The following is a 17,605-nucleotide window of genomic DNA, read 5'->3' as shown; positions in this document are numbered from 1 at the left end:
TTGAGCTCAACAATTTTTTTCTTCTTTTTGCTTTATTGGATTTTAAAAAATATTTACAGTGACTAGTCTACTTTGAGTACATGTGGCACTGTGGCGTGTGAGTTGGGGCTGAAGGCAGGAGCCTGGGTGAGATCAATCTCTGCCAGCTACATGGGCCTCAGACTGACCCGCTCCTTCCGATAGGCATGGGTCTGTCAGGCTGCAAGATGGACATGGACACACATGGACACACACACACACACACACACACACACACACACACACACCATCAGGCTCGGACTAGGATTCTGATGATTCTCTTGCTACTGACCGAGCTCTAGAGGCAAAGAAGGTTGTAAGCCAAGTGAATGGCCTGAAGCACTGTTCAGGTGAATTCAAGTGGGGTCTAGAATGGGTCGAAAGGCTCGATGTGACCTGGGGCCCAGGCCAGTGGAGTTAAACCAACACCTCAGAACAAAGACAAGAAAGCCATTAATCCAGAAGCTGACTTCCAGCAGAAAATGAGCTTCTACCACCAGGCTCAGGCAACCGTGCTTGTAGTATTACCCGCCTCCACCAACTCAAAGTTCCTACCAAGCAGTCCACTGATTATTTTGCTGAAATGGCCATGTCTGACCAGCAGATGCAAAAGATTTACCAGAAGCTACAGACTAAACAAGTTGCATGGAGAAGTCTGAAAAGGGTATGCCACTGCAAGTACTTAGGAAATATGGAAAGACAGTACAAAGAAAGGTTCTTCAGAAGAGGTAGCCAGAAAAATCACACATGATAACTGCCATTAGGAGATAGCAGAAAGCCTTCTCTGATAAACTGGATTTCCTTGAGGGAGATCAGAAACCTGTTGCCTGGGCACAAAGGCAGGAGCTAAAGGCCAGCAGATTAAGAAAGGACCCAGTGCCAAAAGATGATACAAAAACCAGAAGTTCCACTTTGGGGGAAAGAAGAAAGTGAAATACGCATGGGAGCCATGATGACACATCCAGCTTCTAGGTCAAGATGGCACAAAGCAAAGGACTCAAGAGGCCTAGAAAAAAAAAAAGGATCAAATAAGAGACCTGGAAAACAAACAAAAGAAGATGAAGAATAGAACCCGTCAACCAACATCTTTTTATATGAAGAAGAGGAAAAGGGGATGAAGATTTGGAATTTTACAGTACAACTGGACATCATCTCTTATTCTTTTTCTTTTTTTAATTGGAAAAATTCTTTCAATAAATTTTTTTAATTAATGAAAAAAATAAAATATTTACAGTGGACCCTCAAGTTAAAACTGCCTGACATACGAACTCACGTTACAACTAGAACTTTAGTTTCAACTTACGAGCAAAGTCTTGAGTTACACCTGAATGTCAGCCACTTGTGCTTCCAGATGGTCTCAGACATAGATTTAACCCTTAAAGAGTTCTGTAAGGAGCATCACAGCATCCTTTCCTGGGTGGGGTTAACTGAAAAATTCTGGGCCTGTGTCTAAGGACATGGAGATCTGCCTATATACAGAAGAGAGACTTTGAAGGCTGTGTAAAGAAGCCTGAGCCTTCAACTGACCGGTGTAAGTTACAACCAGCCCTTGAGAACAAGCTGAGTTCGTAAGTCAAGGGTCCACTGTATGTCTACAACTTAAGGTGACTTATACGGAAGTGTTTACTGATATGCTTCCCCGCAGGTTGCCAGCTGATCAAAATAATGTCAAGACTGGTTTTACAAATGCAATGCATATTGTTGTCTGTATACAATAACTTGGCAGTCTTTCACTGGGCAAGAATAATTGTTAATTGTTATAATCTGATTCTTCTGGGTATCGAAAAATTTGTTAAAATAATTAAATGGGGACCTCTCAGGCTTGGGGAAACTGCTGGATAAGACTCCCCTTGGTGAATAAAGAAGCAGCTGCCTGGAAATATTTACTCTAGTCTTTATTCACTAATGAAATCCCAATAACTTCCTAATAATGAGGCACCCAATAAACATTGTTAAACATATCACTGTAGTATGTTTAAATTGGTTTTCTGTGGGTAAACAATAGGTTTTCTTATTAAAAGATGCTCTTGGTACAAAACTAAATTAGGAGACAAAGGTTCCACATAGCTGTTACAATGACTATGTTAACTTCATGGTGTACTAAATGTACTCATGCCTCCTGGGTGTACAGGCCTTCTAAGATGTAAAACTGATGTTGTTTATGGTGATAACCTCTTCTTTTAGACTCAGATATCTGCCTTTTTTTTGTGCTCCAGCTACTTCTGATGAAATATACCTCAAGCCAGTATGAGACAGCCAAATGATGCACACATTCTCAGGCTTACGCTTATCATTATTATGTAATTGTGTTGTGATAAAGGTTCTAAATACTATAGTACAGACAATGTTAGTCTGATAAGAGATTAGAAATTAATAATCTTAGAAGTATATCTATAAACATTCTGCTTAAATATCACTCTGGTAACAAAAAATGGCTAAAAGATGACAAATTATGCATAGTTTCTTTATGTCATTTAATATCTGGTAATTAGATAAAAATAACTGACTCAGGGCTGGGGATGTAACTCAGTGGCACCACGCCTACCTTGCAAGCACAAGGTCCTGAGTTTGATCCCTGGTACTGGAAAAAAGAAATTTTTTAAAAAAGATAACTGTCTAAAGAGCTATTCTATACTAGGACATTTAAATGTTTCAGACATACTGTCATCATGATTGTCATACTAAAACGCTATGTGGCCCTTGATCTATAAACTTTGTAACTGTTATCAGTCAACATTCTGTAAGGATTCAACTTCTAAGGCAACCATGATCAGTAAAGACATAACAGTTCAAGTTGGGCGTGGTGGTGCATGCCTGTAATCCCAGCACTCGGGAGGCTGAGGCAGGAGGATCGCTGAGAGTTCGAGACCAGCCTGGGCTACATAGTGAATTCCAGGTCAGTCTCAATTGCATAGTGAGACCCTGTCTCAAAATCCCAGCACGGGAGTCTGAGGCAGGAGGATCGCTGAGAGTTCGAGACCAGCCTGGGCTACATAGTGAATTCCAGGTCAGTCTCAATTGCATAGTGAGACCCTGTCTCAAAAACAACAACAAAAATAAAAAATAAATAAAATAAATAACAGTTCATCAGTCACACTATGTATTTGAAGGTACTTTATATCTAGGTAAGATTATAAAATTAAACCTATTGCTCCCACTATAATACTGATGTCCCCAATCCTTTCTTCTGGGTGATCAAGCACTGAGGTTTGGAGATCAAAACTAGAAAGATAACCAGGCTGATGATAGCCAATATTTTGGCCCTGGCTCTCTCAGATCAACAAGGACCCAGGACATGAGACCCTTCTACAGCATCCTACAACTTTGGTGAGTCACTCAAACTCCAAAACAAGGAGATTTTTGAACCCCAGGCCACAGGAATCAACCAGTGTAGATCATGCCAAAAGGAGGGTCACTAAATGGAAAAATATCCCCATGCTTTTAAGGAACACCATGCTGTCTAGTGTAGACAATGACCCATCTTGGCAGATGGCACATCTGACAGAGGACAAACTGAAAGAGCTAAGACCTCTGACCACGGCCTCAAAGTGATGCCTGAAGAGACTTAACTGACCTTGATATATAGCAAGAGGTTAATTTTGATTAACCCAGGTCTCACTTAACTTGGTCTTAAACACTCAGCAAAAAGTATAACCAAAATTTGTATAAGAGTAATATCATAGCAATAAAAGCTAGATATGGAAAAGGGCTCCAATCACTGACACCTACTGTCAGTTTCCAGCTGCACCTATAGCTGACCAATGCATGGTTCAATGAGGCTAGAAAGCTACAGTGAAAGCTGTAAAAGCTGAGCAACAGTCTTTAAATTCCTTAGCTTCAACACCACCAAACTCTCTAGCTTCTTACAGCTAAAGCAAGAGGGACTTATGACAAGAAATACCAGACTTATAGGAAACCTCAATCAATATAGAGGTCTAAAGAGTCAGCTGGTTACAATCACTATTCAAATCCCTTAAGAGCAGTGTCCACACATGGCTCTTTCTATTATAGTGTTCATGCTTTGATTATACATACTTTAATTTCTTAGGAAATTTTGTTCTTGCCCACAGGCTGCCAAACTCCAAATGATTATGCAGATGAAACCAACAACAAATGTGCCAGACTCCTTTTACTAGGATCCACTACATAGACATTATAAGGGGAGTTCATAACTGCTAAACTATAACATGACTTCTAACAAAGGCCCATAGCTCTTTAGAGAAGTCCCCTAACTGTGGTCTCCCTACACTGACTCTTCTCAGCTCAAAGCAACTAGATGGAAACTATACCTCTTCTCCCATAACCATAGTTAGGGATACCTCTTCAGAGGGAAGACTATTATACACAGCTAAGTCAGGTAAAAATATTATAGGTAGTCAGACTGGGCTAGTCCTTCGAGGGAGTCAGTGCAGAAGCTGAAAACACATCAAATCTGGCTGGAGGCATATCTGAAGATTAAAGTCACAATGGCCAGATTTACATATTTTACTAGGGGATAAATGGAAGCCTCAGATTATTGGCACCACCCTTTTGAGATTTCCCATATAAATAAATCATTATCTCATTAGGGGTAGGCCACTGAGACTAAGACTAGGACTATTAAATCTAAAACTAGACAAGACTAAGACTACAGATTATTGACCAAAGTTAATGATGTCACCCATTGCTACTACTGGATATTAGCCAAGAAGCTATACTTGTAATCTTATTGGTTGATTATAGTTTTGACCCACGTTGTACTCACCTCATGATTTTGCTGTATAAAACTTTCTCAGAGTAGTGGGTTCATTGACAACCCATTTGGGACCCCTCTTTGTCCTTCAGAAGGTATTCCTATTCCCAAATAAAAAATAAAATACACTCTTATAAACTCTTAAAAAATAAATCATTAATTAAATTAAATAAACTTTGGCTGTGAGGACAAGGGACAGCTCAACCAACTCCAAGGCCGACGACCACCATGATTTCACCGTACCAGGAGACAGCCACAGCTGAAGTCTCTCCCAGCTTGGTACATGCACACACCAAACACAAGGCCTCCAGCTCCTTCCAGAGCACAAGGCAGAGTAATGACAGAGACCACTGGCAACTTTGGAAATGAAGAACACCAATGAATCCAGAGTTGCAACAGTGGCTAGTGCCTCTGCTGATTAAGGAGAGGAGGGAATGCAATTTGAGGTCACACAAGCATCCACATGTGAAGAATTATGTCCTGCTGACTCCTACCATCAAATCTCTGCTTAGACAGTAAGACTGGTCTGTACACAATTCAAATGGTTACAACTATTCAATGGATACTTACATTTTTTGGTCACTGTACTTATTATACACTGAAGCAATTTACTTTTCCACTCTTACTTGCTGCCTCTAAAACAAAACCTGCCTAACACAGCCCCTGACACAAAGTAAGTTTTTCCTTTTTTCTAAATTGTGTATGTCAGGTATTGTCCCAGTAATGACTAACACAAGCAGAACATAAAATTATACATTCACTTCTATTACAGTATTACAGAAGATATCCTGCAACTGAAAAAATGTAGTTCTAAGTAAGCACTGCACACCGTGTTCACAGGACATAATGCAACACATATCAGCACTGGGTTCAGTCAGTCCCCAATGGGGAGAAGGGGAGGGGGGATGGAGGGGGGGAGGATAGAGGGAGAGAGAACATAGAGAGTTTTACTTCCAGATGGAGTCATGAAACACTACTGAAGACAGGGCTGGGTCAGGCAGCCCAACTGAGGATTCAGTTAAGAATCTTTCAGTACAAGTGATGTTAGATCTGAGTGAAAGCATAAAAGTATCATAGCATCACACATGTTCAGCACATATACACACATGATAGAAATGAGTATTTTTTTTTTACCTATAAAAGACTTCTAGGCATGATACAAAACTTACAGGATATATAAAAAATTCAATCATCAAAATATTAAAATTTCTTCATGCAAAAAGACACCATAGCCAGGTGTGGTGACACACGCCTGTACACTGAGCTACTCAAAGACTGAGGCAGCAAAGAACATCTGAAGCCAACCTAGGCAATTCAGGAGAACCTGACTTAAAATATAAAAAGGGCTGGGATGTAGCCCAGTGGTAAAGCGTCCCAGTTCTACCTTCAGTTCAACCCCCAGTACCAGAAAGAAAAAAAAAAATGACTAAGCAGAAGGTTTTTGTTGAGTTGCTTGCTTCTATATTTTCAGTTGAAAAACTCTGTTTCTTTAAAATTGCCTTAGGCCTGAGGATTTAGCTCAGTGATTCTGGAGCCTGACTCACAAACACAAGGATGTGAGTTCAATCACCGGAACCAAAATCAAATAAATAAATAAAAATAAAATTGCCTTTATTACTAACTTAAAATCTGAAGAATTCCTTTTTCCCAACCAAAGAGTTCACAAACATGGAAAATACACAAAGTTTTCATTTGAAAAGGGCATGTTGAAAATGCTAAAAGACGATCTCCAGTTATTTACTTGTCCAACTCCTAAGAGAGAATGAAATCCTTAAACTGCCCAAACACTAGAATTAGTAAGATCACTTTATGGTCTAGTATTTATAGTTTAATTCTTATGCTTACCAGGAAACAATAAGACCTTTTGGGTCAAAGTTTTAAAAAGTAAAAAGTCTGGGGATGTAGCTCAATACTAAAGCACTTGCCTAGTATGTACTAAGTCCTGGGTTCAACTTTGAGTACTGCAAAAAAAAAAAAACAATTTTGGCAGTATGGCCATTTTCACTATGTTGATTCTTCTTACCCAGGAGCAGGGGATATCTTTCCATTTTCTTATATCCTCTTCAATCTCTTTTTTCAGAGTGCTATAGTTTTCAGTGTAGAGGTCTTTTGCTTCTTTTGTTAAATTGATTCCCAGATACTTCATTTTTTTTTTTATGCTATTGTGAAAGGAATTGTTTCCCTAATTTTTCTCTCAGTGAGTCTGTTATTTGTGTACAAAAAGGCTAATGATTTTTGGTTGTTGACCTTGTATCCAGCTACTCTGCTAAAAGTGTCAATTAAGTGGAGAAGTCTGTTGGTGGAGTTTTTTGGGTCTTCAATGTACAGTATCATATCGTCAGCAAATAATGACAGTTTAACTTCTACCTTTCCTATCTTTATTGCTTTAATTTCCTTCTCTTGTCTAACTGCTGGGGCTAATGTTTCCAGAAATACATCGAAGAGGAGAGGAGATAGTAGGCATCCTTTTCTTGTTCCTGATTTTAACGTGAAAGTTTTCAGTTTTGGCCATTTAATATGATGTTTGCTGTTGGTTTTTCATAGATAGCCTTTATTAAGTTGAGATATAGACCATCTATTCCAATTCTTTGCAGGGTTTTTATCATGAATGGGTGTTGAATTTTGTCTAATGCTTTTTTTGCATCTATCGATAGGATCACATGGTTTTTGCCCCTGACTTTGTTAATATAGTGTATTACATCTTTGCATCCCTGGAATAAATTCAGATGTACTCAGCTACAAAGCCACTGTGATAAAAACAGCATGGCACTGGGAAAGAAACAGACCTGAGGAACAGTGGAACAGAATGGAAGACACAAAAACAACTCCAGATGCACTCAGCTACCTCATCCTTGACAAAGGAGCTGACCATCCCCACTGGAAGAAAGATAGCCTCTTTAATAATTGGTGTTGGAAAAACTGGATCTCAATCTGCCAAAGATCAAAACTAGACCCTTATCTCTCACCATGCACTAAATTAAAATCCAAGTGGATTAAAGATCTAAATATTAAAACAGAAACACTAAATTTACTGGAAGATAAGTTAGCCAGAACTCTGGAAGACATTGGCATAGGAAAAGATTTTATGAATAAATCTTCAGTAGAACAGGAACTAGCAGAAAGAATCAACAACTGGGATCTCATCTTATTAGAAAGCTTCTGCACTGCAAAAGAAACCATCAACAGAACTAAGAGACAACCTACAATGTGGGAAAAACTTTTTACCAGCTGCTCCTCAGACAAAGGACTATTATCTAGAATATATAAAGAACTCAAAACACTCAGCCCCCCCAAATATAAAGACCCGATTCAAAAATGGGCATCTGAAATGAACATACATTTCTCAGACAAAGAAGTAAAAACAGCAAGTAAATATGTGAAAAAATGTTCCACATCACTGGTCATTTGAGAGATGCAGATGAAAACAACACTGAGATTTCACCTCACCCCACAAAGAAAGGCTGCTATCAAGAAATCACACAACAACAAATGTTGGCACAGTTGTGGGAGAAAGGAACCCTTCTCCATTGTTGGTGGGAGTGCAGACTGGTGCAACCGCTACGGAAATCAATATGGAGATACCTCAGAACTGGGACTAGAGGTTCCATTGACCCAGCCATCTCTCTGCTGGGTATCTTTCCAAAAGAATTAAAAGAATCATATCACAGTGATATATGTGCACTTATGTTTATAGCGGCACAGTTTGTAATAGCTAAAACTTGGAAACAGCCCATTTGCGCATCAGTTGGAAACTAGATAAAGAAGATGTGGTTTTTCTATAAAACGGAATACTACTCAACCATAAAGAATGAGAAATTAGATTCATTCATAGGAAAATGGATACATATTGAGGATATAATCTTAAGTGAAATAAGTAAGTCATACATGTGTAAATACCAAATAGTTTCTCTGGTGTGAAAAACTATAATAGTACGTAAGATCCTAATGAGATAATTGACAATGTGAAATAGGAAGAAAAGGGCTAAAGGTGTAGGGAAAGTGGGAAGGGTAGGGGAAAGGTAATAAGGGAAAAGAAAAAAATATGAGAAAATGAAAAATTAGAAATAAAGTATTTGTAAAGGGGGAAGAGAGGAGGGGGTAAAAGGAGGGCAGGGACAAGGGGAAAAAATGAGAACCAAGACCTGTCATGTAAAGGTACAAGATCCCAATAATGAATGTAACTGTACTGTATACCTAAAATGTACCAATAAAACTCAATTTAAAAAAAGAATAATCTTTCTTCTAATCAGGGAAAATCACATTAGTATTTTTATCCATTAGCCTAGAGGAAAACATGATAATACTGTATCTCATCTTGACAAGAGTCTAGTGAGGGGCCGGGGATTTAGCTCAGTGGTTCAACCTCCTGCCTCAAAAGCACAAGGTCCCAAGTTCAATCCCCAGTACCAAAAAAAAAAAAAAAAAAAAAAATTCTAGGGAATTGGCAAGCTCAAGCACTAGAGAAGGAAGTAGAAATTAGTTACCAATTTGGCAGGGGCTGCTAAAATTTTATATGTGTGTACACTTTGCCACACCTACCCAGGCATTCTAAGATTTTGACCTATGGGGCTAATCCACATGTACCTCCTGAGATAAAACATACACATATACCAGGATATTCTATACAGCATTATTTACAGGCATAAATAAATGTGCATGAATAAAGGACAGACTAAGTGAATCACGTCTGGAATGTCATAGAGCCATTAATAAGGCAGGGAGATTTGCATTTGTCAACAGTAAAAAAGCAGATATGGTGCACTATTAAGTGGAAATACCCAGTACCATAACAATTAGCATAACCCAAAAATTTTACATTAAAAATAAATGTGTATGATATACATTCCACATACACAATATTCAACTATACATTTTCCCACTATCAACACAATTCAATTTATATACAGTAACTACAAGATGTATACATGGTTTTACCTTTATCCTTACATCTACCGATGCATTTACTTTTTTCACTTTTTTCAAGTCATTTTCTAAGCACACATAAGAAAAAAAAAAAAAAAGAGAGAAGCCAGGCATAGTGGCACACACCTATAATCCCAGCACTCAGGAGACTGAAGCAGGACTGCCTTGAGTTCAAAGCCAGCCTGAACTACACAGTGAGTTGAAAGACAGCCTGAACTACATAGCTAGATCCTGTCTCAAAAAAAAAAAAATCCCAAAAGAATAACAAACAAACAAACAAACAAATAAATAAATAGGGCATCGCTGGGGTGAGGGTACAGGGATAGTAAGATAGTAAGCTGTTCTGCCAACTTGAGAAAGAAATATCCAACTGCTTGGTTCAGCACAGTTCTGGGTGTGGCTGCATGGATTTACTGAAGGCAGATGACCCGCTCTGGGTGTGTGTGACACCAACCAATAGGCTTGTACCCTGAATGGGATAAAGAGGTATATGAAGAAGGAAGGCTCTGCTCTCTTCTGCTTCTTCTCAGGAGCTTCAGTTTTCACCTTTGCCTTAGATGCTGTCTCCTGGCTTCCAGAAAAGATTCTTCAGCTTTCTAGCAGATCCACTGGCTGCCTGGCAGATTCGCATGGGGCTCAATGAGCTCCAGGACTTCAACTTCTGATTGGATCCTTCTGATCCCCATGGTGCAGACAGCCATTTTGCACTCTTCCACAACGGACTGTGAAGGCAGCCACTATAAGTTACTTCATAAATATATACATATATATCTTATATTAAATATTTCTCTAGTGAGCACTGACTGATACAAGTACCAAGCAAGGATTTGGGAAGAAAAACTCAACTCTGAGGTGCAGTCGGGGGGTGGAGCTAAGGATGGTACGCTGCATCCAAATGGACAAAGCAGAAGACATAGGTGAGAAAGGGAGAGCACCTGCTTGGAGTACCACTCACAACCGCTGAACGTTCCTGTGTTGCTCCATTTAAAATTCTTTTTTGTTTAAAAACAACAATCCTAATGCCAAGCTCTAAACATGGTATCTCAGTAATGCAAATAATGCATTAAAAGGATGGGTGTGGTGCCACAGGCCTGTAAACCTATCATTCAGGAGGTGGAGGCAGGAGAATCAAGAGTTCAAGGACAGGAGAGGCGGGACTTGGTGATACACACCTGTAATCCCAGCACTTGAAAGGCTGAAGCAGGAGGATTGCCCCAAGTCTGAGGCCAGACTGAACTGCACAGTAAGTTCAAGGTCACCCTGGACTACAAAGAGAGATCCTGTCTCAAAAAACAAAACAAAATAAAGCCTAGAAAAAAAAATGGTAAGAGTTGCTATCAGCAGCAAAATACAGCTTCTCTAGGACTCTAAATCCAGACACCTAGAAAACTTAGTGAAGAGAATAAAAAAGTAGATCTCCTGGAATGAGAAGGAGCTGACAGGAAAAGCTGGACACATGGAACACAACACAAGAGAAAAGAACAAAATGATCTGGGAAGTTCACCCAAGTTCCCAGAGAGCTGGAAGCCCTAAGGAGAAAACAGACACAGCCAGCAGGTATGGCCACAAGAAAACCTCACAGTCACCGTAAAGTGCAAAATCAACATGAGCTTTTACTCAAAAAGTTAATTCCTTCCACATGGAGAGTGGAGAATTCCAGTGCAGCACCCACCATATTTCAGAGGGCTTAGAAACTAAGACAGCCACAGCTGTCCATGGTGGGGCACACTTGTCTGTCATCCCAGCACTCAGGAGGCTGAGGGAGAAGGGTTACTGAGCATTCAAGGCCAGCCTGGGCTATAGAACAAGACCCTGACAAACAAAAACAAAAAAAAAAAAAACTGAGGTGAAATAAATAAGTCACACATGTGTAAATACCAAATAGTTTCCCTGGTGTGAATATTCTGCAACAATGCATAAGATTCTAATAAGATTACTGACATTTAGAAATTTGAAGAAAGGAGCTAAAGGTGTAGGGAAGGTGTGATGCGTAGGGGAAGAACAAAAAGGGAAAAGAAAAAAATGTGAGAGAATGAAAAGATGAAAATAAAGTGTTTGTAGATGGGGAGGGGAGGAGGGGGTGAAGGGAGGGCAGAGGTAAGGGGAAAAAATGAGAATCAAGACTTGCCATGTAAAGGTACATGATCCCAACAATGAATGTAACTGTACTGTATCCCTAAAATGTACCAATAAAAATTAAAAAAAAAAAAAAAACTGAGCCACAGACCAACTACAGAACTGCATTTCAGGGTTTTTAGTGTTTACTATGGTGACTGGGTGGGAGATGGCCGCAAAAAACAGTCACAAGAGGGTGCGGGCTAGACATACACCCACTGTTTAAACTTAGGTTGGGAAGGATATAGGGCTCTGCCCTCTGTGGTGAGAAGCCAGGTCCAGCCTACATCATTATCAAAGGCAGCTGGGCAGAGTACTGGCATTAACACGTTCACAATAGGGCCATAATTTGTACACCTCACTGCCAGGCAGCTCAGATTTGAATTCTATCATATGTTAAATAGCTAACCACCAGAGTGGTTCAAGCTACCAGATGAGGCAGTCATTCATGTACCACCTGTGCTTCAAGCCAGCAAAGTCTTGCAGTCAGCTAAACCCCTCCCAACTGCTTACATCTAGCAGAAACCAGTGATCCGACTACTTTCCCCATCTTCCATAATCAAGGACATGCACTACCTTGGACAGCTGAAACAGTGCACAGACAGAGGGGTCTCTGGGGCAGGAAGGCCATCTCACAAACACAAGGCTGTGAATCTAGGCTGAGAAACCATGTTAGCCAAACTCCCAGATGGCAGTCTGGGGGGGAAAAAATCATTCAAAAATACAGAAAAAAAATTTTTACTCACTTCTCCCACTCCCCAATTGGTTGTCTAGAGTTTGGGTTCTTTTTTCCTATTCTTTATAGTCTTATTTTTATTTAACCTTTTCTTTTTCTAATTCTTTGTTTGTTCTTTTCTGTTACTTTTACTTAATTCTATTAATTTACTTTTATTCATTAATAGGACCTTTATCTCACTTTTCTCTCCTACTTCTCATCTTCCATCACTTAATTTTTCAAAATTGTACTTTCACTCCCATTCCCAACTCCTGCTATTTTACTACTATATAAAACAAGCTTTATTAATCTTTAGATTGTTAACTCTATGCTATTACTAGTTCCATTCTATTGTTAATGGAGGTACAGTTGTTGTATTTAATAGACTCTTACCATTTGTCAATACTTGGTTTGTGTGTTTATGCTATGCTTCTAGATCTCTTTTCTGTGGTTAAGAGAGATACATTACTGGCTCTTCTGATATATCAATATAAAGTTTGTGTTCGACATTACTATTACTGCTGATTTTGTTGCTACTGCCAAGGGGGCACAGTTGTTGCTATTAAGTGATTTTTCCTTATGCCGATATCTGGGTTAACTTTGTTTCATTAACAATACTGTGGTCCTGAATAAAAAAAAGACCATCTGAAATGGACTGACACTTCTCAGACAAACAAGTAGAAGCAGGAAATAAATACATGAAAAGTGTTCAACACCACTGGTCATTTGAAAGATGCAGATGAAAACAACGCTGAGATTCCACCTCACCCCAGAAAGAATGGCTGCTAACAAATCAACCAACAGCAAAGGCTGGCAGGGTTGTGGGGAGATAGGAACCCTTCTCCATTGTTGGTGGGAGTGCAGAATGGTGCAACCACTGTGTAAATCAATATGGAGATACCTCAAAGAACTAGGATTAGAGGTTCCATTTGACCCACCTATTACCCTACTGGGTATCTTTCCAAAAGAATTAAAAGAATCATAGGGGCCAGGGATTTGGTTCAGTAGTTCCACCGCTTGCCTTGCAAGCACAAAGGCCCAAGTTCAATCCCCAGTACCAAAAAAAAAAAAGAGAGAATCATACCACTGTGATATATGCACACCCATGTTTACAGCAGCACAGCTGTAATAGATAAAATTTGGAAACAGCACAATTGGCCATCAGCTGGAGACTGGATAAAGATGTGGTTTTTCTATAAAATGGAATACTACTCAGCCATAAAGGATGAGAAACTAGTTTCATTTATTGCTAAATGGATGTATATTGAGGCCATACTCTTAAATGAAATAAATAGGACAGACATGTGTAAATACCAACTAGTTTCTCTGGTGTGAAAAACTAAAAGAATAAATAAGGTTCAAATTATATAACTGATAATGTTAAATGGAAAGAAAAGGGTTAAAGGATTAGGAGAAGTGGGAAGGGCAGGGGAAAGGAAAGAAGGGAAAAGAAATAATATGAGAAAAGGAAAAATGGAAACAAAGTTTTTGTACATAGGGAAGGGCAGAGGGAGAGAAGGGAGGGTAGGGGTATGGGGAGGGAAAGAAGAATCAGGATACATCATGTAAATGTACACGATCCCAATGATGAATTTAACTACTGTATCCTTAAAAAGTACCAATAAACTTAATGGAAAAATTTAAAAAAACACAATACTCTGGTCCATCCATGCAAAACTGAGTGCTGAGCCAATTACACTGCATCCTTCTCTCACAAACTAAGGGAGGGGTTTGGATCTTGGTACAGAGGCAAAGGCCTACAGTGAGCCATGCTCAGAGTGCAGCACTGAAAAGCAGACACTAACTAAAGACGTCTCCATATTAGCAACAAAGTCCTCCACTATAATCAACCTGGAAATCTCAGCGCGCGCGCACACACACACACACAAAATAATAATGATAAAAGTAATATGAGAAGGCAAGGCAACAAAACTCCCAAAACTCCAAACTCCCAGAATTGATCCATGGGAAATTGATGGAAATAAACTGAAGAAATAAATAAACCACACCATGGAATTATATGAAATCATAAGAGAGTAGAGAAAAAAAATGAATAAGGTGCTCCTCAAGCTTAGATATAATTAGACAATGGACAAAACTAGAAGCACATTTACAGGAGACACTAGCAGAAAGCTAGCTGAGATAAACAGAATGATAGAAAACATGAATGACCAGTTAGAAAAGAGTTAAGTCCAAACAGAAAAAGTCCCAAACAGAAATCCAGGAGATTACAAATTCTAATGAAAGTATAGTCAGCAGAAGCCACCAATGTGAGGACTAAATATCAGAATTAGAACGCAGGGATGTTAAAAAAAGAAAAATTTAAAAAAAGAACATAGGGATGTTTTCAAAGACCAATTATTCAGAGGCAGCTTTTTTTTTGGTACCAGGAATCCAACTCAGGACCTTGCTCTTTGGAGACAGGTGGTGGCACCACTGAGCTAATTCCCTTGCCCTGGAGGCAGCTTAAAAGGGAGAAAATGAGAAATGGATACAACAGCTGGTAGATGACACAAAGGTTAAGATTAAATGGAATTTGGTGAAAAATCAGAAGATGGAACAAATAGCATAGCAACAGGATTTACAGAATAGCAGAAAACTTTTCAAATATGGAGGAAGAATTTAACATACGTATGGAGACATACAGACCACCAAACAGTCACAATCAGAAAAGAATTTCTCCACAACACATCATAGTCAAAATCCCAGAAGTTCAACACAAGGTCAGAATCTTAAAAGCTGTTAAGAGAAAAGCAACAAATCACTTTCAATGGTAAAACCACAAGAATCACAACAGATTTCTCAACAAAAACCTTAAAGGCTAGGAGAGTTTGGTATGAAGTGTTTCAAGCCTTAGAAGAAAACAACTTGCAAACAAGACTGATTGATCCCGCAAAACTATCTTTCAAAACTGAAGAGGAAATAAAAGTTTTCCCATGACAAAGAAATTCACAACATAAAATGAATTTTATGTTTCACTAGAAATAAACCCAGTGCTCCCCAAACAAGCCTAATGAAGGGAGATCTAAATGAGTATAATAGGTCCTCTAACACCGTTAAGACTTCGCTTGCCCGCTGTGAGTCCCCAACTCTTGTTTCATATTTCAGGGCAGGAACCACAGTGGGGCATGAGAAGACACTAGTGGACTGGAAGACACCTTTCATACTGGTTCTTTTCCACTTCTTAATTTTTCATGTCCTACCACCCTTCCTTCCTTCTTTGCTGGGGTTTGTTTTTTTTTTTTTTTTTTTTTTTTTTTTTGGTGTTTTGAGACAGATCTCCCTATGTAACTCAGGCTAGCTTTGAACTCACTATGTGGCCCAAGCCTCAAACTTGAAGCAATTCTCCTGCCTCAGCTTCTCTGAGTGCTGGGATTCCAGGAATGCACCACTATGTCCAGCCCCTGCTTTTTTCATACTGGTTTCCTGGCTCCTTGCCCAACTTACCTTCCTTCCCCACCCTCAAGTTTCTCTTTTTCCTTTATTCAAGTCACTCATGTTGGGGAGATGGGAAGTTGCAGGATGAGAAAGGAGATGGTTGAGGTGGGTGGAAATACACTCAGCCCTCCATATGTGAAGGCTCTGGGAACTCAATTAGCCAGGGATGGAAGACAGCAAAGGAAAACATTATTTTGTACTGAACTTGTACAGACATTTTCTGGTCTTTATTCCCTACACAGTAAAGTGTAACAGCTATTTATATGGCATTTACACTGTATTATGTGTCATAAATTATTCATAGATTAAAGAAATGGGCACATTATATGCAAACACCTCATTTTCTAAAAGGAACTTAGTATCTAAGGATTTTGATATTTGAGAGGATCCTGGAACCAATTCACTTCAGATATGTGATACCAAGGGATGGCTGTAGTTAACCAGGCTCAAGGTTTAGACCAATAATAACAAATCTTTGGAAAAGGAAAAGCAAGTGGTGGGGAGAAAGAGTCAGGTATGGTGGCACGTGTCTAATCCCAGCTACATGGGAGTCTGAGGCAGGAAGATCCCAAGGTTAAGGCCAGCCTGAGAACTTAGGTAGACCCTGTCTCAGATAAAAAATAAATAAATGATGGGATGTAGCTCAGTAGAAAGGCCTGAGTTCAATCCTCAGTATCATAAAGAGAAAAGAAAGAAAAAGCAGCCACCAACCCTATATAGAACATCAATAACTTTCGAATAATTATCTGCTGGTCACGCATTATCGTGTGAAGGCTTCAAAGTTACTGAAAACAAAGTCTCCAAAAGTCAGGGTCCAGTGTGTGATGATCATGATCAGATCCTAAAACACAGGGTGGGGGGGGGCAAAGAAGTAAAAAAAAAAAGAATAAGGAGCAGTTTTCTAGGAATCCACAACTTCTTTGCACTAGGGTACAGGTAAGGGAGGCACTTTTACATGAAGGCGTAATGCCTGAAAGGAACCACTCAGCTGAGGAACCAAGCTGAGGCCGCCTCTTTCTTGTTGCACACTCACAGTTCTCATTCACTAGCTTTGCCGGCTGGCGGCCAGGAGCTCTCCCACAGATGTCACCCCACCCAGCACACCCTTCCTAGGCCGCCCAGGGAACCCTGGGAACGAGTGCAGGAACCAATGAATGAATGAGATGCCGATGATGCTCGATCCCTTACCTCTTCTGGTTCATGGAGGCCACCTGGAGCCACTCGTTGGTGCTGGGATTGTAGGAATGCGCAGCGGCGATCTCCTGGCTGCTGATTCTGTACCCGCCCACGATGAAGAGGTAATTGTCCAGGACTGCGGCCCCGTAGCCCCTGACGTTCACCAGGTCCGGGGGAAGGTTGCTGGCTAGGGGGAACCAGCGCTCCGTCGTCTCGTTGTACCTGAGCATGGACGGGGGCTCCCCCTGGTAGGGATGCGGCGCCAGCGGCCCCCCCAGGAAATCCCCCAGAGCCACTAGGACCGGTGTGCCCGTCATGCGGGCCTCCCTCAGCTTCTGCTGCAGGCCGGGGTCCCCCGATACTAGGAGCGGGAAGTGGGGCTGGCGCAGCACCTGGTGGAAGTGGGCGCCCATAAAGCGCAGGCAGGCCTCCTGCAGGTCGGGCAGCCCGTGCACCTGCGCAAGGCGGTGCAGCTCCAGGCAGTTGCC

At 40.3% G+C, this 17,605-nt stretch overlaps 1 protein-coding gene and 1 pseudogene across 1 annotated transcript in view; one reads left to right on the top strand and one right to left on the bottom strand.

Moving 5' to 3' along the window:
* Positions 1-17,605, bottom strand: part of Klhl42 (kelch like family member 42) — a gene marked incomplete at its 5' end in the record, with an annotated part of 43,967 nt that extends 26,362 nt beyond the window's left edge. The window contains one exon of the mRNA XM_010629005.3: positions 17,130-17,605. Coding sequence (XP_010627307.3) covers positions 17,130-17,605 — 476 coding nt within the window. The remainder of the gene's footprint in view (positions 1-17,129) is intronic.
* On the top strand, positions 263-1,136 carry LOC104865476 (annotated as a pseudogene).

The sequence above is a fragment of the Fukomys damarensis genome, unplaced genomic scaffold, assembly GCF_012274545.1.
Source record: "Fukomys damarensis isolate Sample0158 unplaced genomic scaffold, DMR_v1.0_HiC HiC_scaffold_15, whole genome shotgun sequence".
Lineage (NCBI taxonomy): Eukaryota > Metazoa > Chordata > Mammalia > Rodentia > Bathyergidae > Fukomys > Fukomys damarensis.
The sequence above is the reverse complement of the archived record's forward strand: the minus strand, read 5'-3'. Positions and strand labels throughout refer to the sequence as shown.